The sequence below is a fragment of the Pelophylax lessonae genome (genome assembly GCF_965119305.1).
Source record: "Pelophylax lessonae genome assembly, chromosome: 4".
Lineage (NCBI taxonomy): Eukaryota > Metazoa > Chordata > Amphibia > Anura > Ranidae > Pelophylax > Pelophylax lessonae.
In genome coordinates, this window is record NC_138771.1 from 523,610,086 (window position 1) to 523,616,085 (window position 6,000).

The following is a 6,000-nucleotide window of genomic DNA, read 5'->3' on the forward strand; positions in this document are numbered from 1 at the left end:
CTTCTCACTTCCCCTGGGAGCCTGAAGGTGTACTATCACACTCTTCACCTGGTTTATTAGTACCCCCCAGTGCTCCTCCACTTGTGGTGGTACTACCGGTGGGGGTGGAACAATCTTTTGCTGTGTTGGCTAAGGGGGGTTCTGGGGCTGAGAAAACTGTAGATTTGTAAATAAATCCTTAAAATGACTGGAAAGTGCTGGAAAGCTCCTTAACAGATGTAGCTAAATCAGTAAACAGTTCTGCTGAATGTTCCTTAACTAAGCCCTCTACACATTCTTTACAAAGCGCCTTTGTCCAGGATTCCCCATAGTAGCTTTGCATGATGGGCATCTTTTCCTACAGTTATGAGGCAATTTTGACTTGTCTACGGCCTTACTCTGTGACACATAAGAAAAGAACACACAACTCAGCACCCATACAGGCCCCCTAGCACTGAAAAGCACAGCATGCCCCCTCAGTAGTGTACCTAGGACCAACCACCACCAGGGTCCCAGACCACCACCGGACCACTAAATGGGGGAACTAATCACCATGGAGCTAATGGGGAAAGTAAGGGAACACCACCCCAGGGTTCTCTTACCTTGATATGACTGGTGCTGGCTTCCAATGAAGCAGTCTCTGAGACCTGTGCCTCCGACATCTCCTAGAGTGGTCCGCCTCGCACCTGTTGCTGTTAGTTTCCCCTCTGAGACTTTTAGCTTTCAGCCGCACTAGCCGATCGTCCGGCCCGCTCTTCATTACCGCAGCCCGGTACCGGAAGCCGCGGCTGTCAGCCGAAGTGCCCGCCTTCACCGGAAATTACTTTCCCCGTCATCCAGTCCAGTCAGAGCTCCATGCTTGCCGCAGGATGTGGGAGGACTGGAAGCACCTCCGCATCGCTCTCCCTGAACGCGAAGAGCAGAACCCCAAGAAGCTGGGGTGACATTTCTTGGCAGCCCAAAAAGATAAACGACGGGACCCTACCCGACCTATAGCCGCCTTTAATGAGACCATAGCCTCTCCCTTGTTCAGAAACAGCCTCAGCCCCCTGGCCATTCAGCACTAGGTTCCTGGCGATGTCTCCCCACCGGAGGATACACCAGAATTGAAGGGCAGCGGCTAACAGGGGGCTTAAATCTGTTTGGATGGGACGGTGTTTCCTGAGAAGGTCTTTGTAAGGTGACCGTCTTGAAAGACGATTAGGGAAAAGACATCAATTTTATTTAGGTACAGCGTCGCACGACCACGCAATTGTCAGTTAAAACAACGCAGTGCCGTATCGCAAAAAATGGGCTGGTCATTAGGGTGATAAAACCTTCCGGAGCTGAGGTGGTTAACTGACAATTGCGCATTACTTTAACTGTACATAAAATTAAATTTATGTCATTTTTCCCACAAATAGAGCTTTCTTTTGGTGGTATTTGATCACTACTGGGTTTATTTTCTCGCAAAATTTAAAAAATAACTTTAGCAAATCGGAAGCCTTGAATATATCAACTTCCCTCAACACTGAACCTCACTTCTTCAAAAGGCCCCCTACACAAATTTGGTATTATTTAGAATATATTTAGGATTCAACCTTATGTCCTGCATCAAGGGGATTTTTTATGTCAACTTCCCCCCCCCCCCCCCCGTTTCTGACTAGACTTTGACAAGATCTGAGGCAATGGTCCACCAAATACTTTCCATGTTTCGGATGCAATAATGTGTTAAAAATGTATGTTCTTCAGCGTCTAATATACCAGCTCCAAACCATACTGGTCAAGATCCCAAAAGTATTCCTCAAACAGGTTTGAGCAGACTTTACATCCTTCATACCAACAAATTTGGGCCAACAAATCTCACAGGCTTACAGACAAGCTAATGTCCCTGTGGACGTCTGGGCTTTCCTGACCCGCTGAAATACCATAGGGCAGTTCACCAGGTGAAAATAAAGGAGAAAGAGGCTAAAAAAGCATGCAGTCACCACATCTAAGGTCTGGTAAGCTGCAATATATCACATTACAAAATGGTTATTAGATTTAGATACACTTCAAAATTTAAATAATATTAAAGGTCTTGGTTTTGTTTTGTTTTTTTGGTTTAAAAATAACAAACATGTTATACTTACCTGCTCTGTGCTGCATTTTTGCAGAGTGTCCCCACTTTAAACAGCTTGCTATGGGGGCACCCGAGCCGCTGCTCTATGTGTTCATTCAGGCATGGAGCCATGCCTCGGCCTCTCTCCCTCCTCATTGGCTCACTGACTTTGATTGACCAGCCAAGGAGGAGAAGGAGTCCCAGACAGTCTCTTGTGCAACATCGCTGGATAGAGATGGGGCTCGGGTAAGTATAAGGAGGGCTGCTGCATTTAGAAGGCTTTTTATCTTAATGCACTTCTGACTTTAAAACCACTTTAACTAAAGGGAAAACCTTTTTTTAGAAAGAGTGGACCCATGTCAGTTTTTATTGCTGTCTGCATCCCTGTTAGGTAGATTCACCCTCTCTACTGGTTACTGTTATCACTGAGAACGAAAAATCCCACATTTTGGGTTATCACCAGAACAGAAATGAAGAAGAATCCTTCCAATGGGGGGTGCTAATTCTGGTGATAGCCAGGGATCTCCTCACTTCCTGTTTGGGCTATGGGACAGGAAGAGAAAGGAATCTCCCCAATGGGACACAAATGGCAAAAAAGAAAACCCATACAGGGGGGTTACAACAATCCCTTTCTTTACCCAAAGTGAGGTGAAAAGCTTTTGCTTTGCCTTTAGTTCTAATTTAAGTATACACTGCCTGGAAGGGAGAATAAAGTGAACCAGTTGCTTGGCTGTTTGTGAAGGAAACACACTATAACCATAAATGCTGCAATGCAATATTTGGGAGGACCAGATCCCTCTACCTGCAATGAATCCTAAACCTACAGGTCTGTATATTGCCCCTCTAATCAATTACACCAACCTGCAATTATTAGGATGTGCCTCACCTGTGCTCGGCCTCCTTAAAGAGCTCGGTGACCCGCCTCACCCTGTCCACACCAGACTCTCCCTTATCCGTACAGCCTATCTCCCATACTTCCAGCTCCCTGCACACGGCTGTCAGATGCTCCATGGGCGCCGCCATCTTGCCGAAAGCCCGCCCTCGCATGCTGCTATAGCAACCAGGAGCCAGACAGTGCAATCCGAAACGCTATTGGAGCTCAGCGCTTCCAGAATGGGATACGATTAGGCAGCCGCCAGCCCTGACTCCAAGTGTTCGGATTGGAGGAAGGTCTTGCTTGTCAAGAAGCGAGCACATGGATGTGTTTATATGCTGTGACAGCAGCTCAGCTGGGTTGGTTGCACCTACAATATGTTCTATTGCTTTGTGCAGAGATTAGATGGGGAGGGAATAGTGAGGGAGTAGTGGGGTGTTATGTGTTAGGGCAGACACAGCCTCTTCTAACTAAGAACATTCCGTGTTCCTTCTCCCAGGAAGCACAACACAACGTTTTACAATACTTCACGTAAAATCAGGAATACCCACTGATATTTGGGATATGTGATCAAATGAAGCAAATGTTCATACCCAAAAAACATGCTGGTAAAGAAACAATGCTAATAAATGTTCGAAAAGATACAGAAAAATCAGGCATATTGCAGAAGAGACTGCATGTAGAAAACCTACCTGCCTGCTGGTTATCTGTCAGATTAGCAAACCAGTCAGATCAGCTAACAGAGGTGGCGTTCTGTAAGCTGATTTACCAAAAACACTGCACATGTTACTGCACATGCCTTCCACCACTAGCAGGTTTGCTAATCTAACAGAACACCTGCAGTCAGAAGGCGGCAGCGGGCATCTTGTTACGCCCAGCCAAGTCTTGCATTTCAGACTCATTATAGCAATAAATTTAGTTAGTCTTCCTGCGACCGAGTGAGGGTGTCCAAAAATGTCACGCCTTATGCCTATAAGTTTGGCACTGAGCAGTGCAGGATATACCAAGATGGCCGTCACCACCTTCTGAGTGCAGGCTTTCAAAATTAAACATCAAAACATTCTCACAAGTTTAAATATACTGTATATAAGCATATACGCTGACTTTATTGCTATAATGAGCCTGAAGTTCAAGACTTGGCTGGGTGTAACAAGATGTCCGCTGCGGCCTTCTGACTACAGGTGTTCTGTCAGATTTGCAAACCTGCTAGCGGTGAAAAGCATGCGCAGTAAATTTGTTTGTCACTTCCATTAGCTGATCTGACAGGTTTGCTAATCTAACAGAACACCTGCAGTCAGAAGGCGGCAGCGGGCATCTTGTTACACCAAGCCAAGTCTTGCATTTCAGACTCATAATAGCAATAAAGTTAGTTTTCTAATCTGTCAGAACACAGTCTTCCTGCGACCGAGTGAGGGTGTCCAAAAATGTCATGCCTTATGCCTATAAGTTTGGCGCTGAGCAGTGCAGGATATACCAAGTTAGCCATCGCCACCTTCTGACTGCAGGCTTTCAAAATTAAACATCAAAACATTCTCACAAGTTTCAATATACTGTATATAAGCATATACGCTGACTTTACTGCTATAATGAGCCTGAAGTTCAAGACTTGGCTGGGTGTAATAAGATGTCGGCTGCTGCCTTCTGAGTGCAGGTATTCTGTCAGATTTGCAAACCTGCTAGCGGTGGAACGCATACGCAGTAAATTGTTTTGTCACTTAACATAGAAACATAGAATGTGTCGGCAGATAAGAACCATTTGGCCCATCTAGTCTGCCCAATATATCTGAATCCTATGAATAGTCCCTGGCCCTATCTTCCGTTAGCTGATGTGACAGGTTTGCTAATCTGCTAACACTGGCAGTCTTCTTTGGAATACTTTAGCTGCCATGACCCCTAATGTGGGGAAGAAGGGTTTCATTTTTTCTGCTGTGTCCATCAATGTGCAGGGAGGTGTTAATTAGGAATGGGCTTGGGCGTGTTTGGGATCCCACCTGCCCGATCCCGCCTTGAAGCCGACATTGCACACTGCTAAGCACAGGCAGTGAGACATTTCCTGGTCCGCAGCTGCACAGACCGGGAAATGTCTCACTGCCTGTGATTAGCCATGTGCAGTGTCAGCTTTATGGCGGGATCGGGCAGGTGGGATCGAGAACACGCACAAGCCCATCTCTAGTGTTAACTTTCAATGTAATAACCATAAATATGGGGGGGGGGGTTAACTCTCACTGCCACTGACCACAAATGCAGGGGTGGGATGGGATTTTAAAGGATGTTGACTTTTTAGAAAAAAATAATAAATGTAATTTTTTTTTTTTTTGCAGGTAAAATGGGGATTTATTTATTGTGGAGTCAGTTAACCTCCCTGGCGGTATGATTATTTCAGAATTTAGGTGCTGAAAGCGGTACCATTATTTTGCATGTAATTCTTAAGGACAAGCAGCCCAAACCAACTACAAACCCAAATCCAAAAAAGTTGGGACACTGTACAAATTGTGAGTAAAAAAGGAATGGACTAATTTACAAATCTAATAATCTTATATTTTATTCACAATATAATATAGATAACATATCAAATGTTGAAAGTGAGACTTTTTGAAATGTCATGCCAAATATTGGCTCATTTTGGATTTCATGAGAGCTACACATTCCAAAAAAGTTGGGACAGGTAGCAATAAGAGGCCGGAAAAGTTAAATGTACATATAAGGAACAGCTAGAGGACCAATTTGCAACTTATTAGGTCAATTGGCAACATGATTGGGTATAAAAAGAGCCTCTCAAACTGGCAGTGTCCCTCAGAAGTCAAGATGGGCAGAGGATCACCAATTCCCCCAATGCTGCGGCGAAAAATAGTGGAGCAATATCAGAAAGGAGTTTCTCAGAGAAAAATTGCAAAGAGTTTGGAGTTATCTTCATCTACAGTGCATAATATCATCCAAAGATTCTGAGAATCTGGAACAATCTCAGTGCGTAAGGGTCAAGGCCGGAAAACCATACTGGATGCCCTTGATCTTCGGGCCCTCAGATGGCACTGCATCACATACAGGAATGCTACTGTAATGGAAATCA

The 6,000-nt window shown here is 44.9% G+C and overlaps 1 protein-coding gene across 2 annotated transcripts in view; it reads right to left on the reverse strand.

Annotated features, from left to right (window-relative positions):
- Nucleotides 1–3,112, reverse strand: part of ATXN10 (ataxin 10) — a 216,946-nt gene extending 213,834 nt beyond the window's left edge. For both annotated transcript variants that reach the window (XM_082254890.1, XM_082254889.1), the window contains exon 1: nucleotides 2,946–3,112. In XM_082254890.1, the coding sequence (XP_082111016.1) occupies nucleotides 2,946–3,106 (161 nt within the window). In that variant the 5' untranslated portion in view covers nucleotides 3,107–3,112. The remainder of the gene's footprint in view (nucleotides 1–2,945) is intronic.
- Between the last annotated feature and the right edge of the window lie 2,888 nt (nucleotides 3,113–6,000).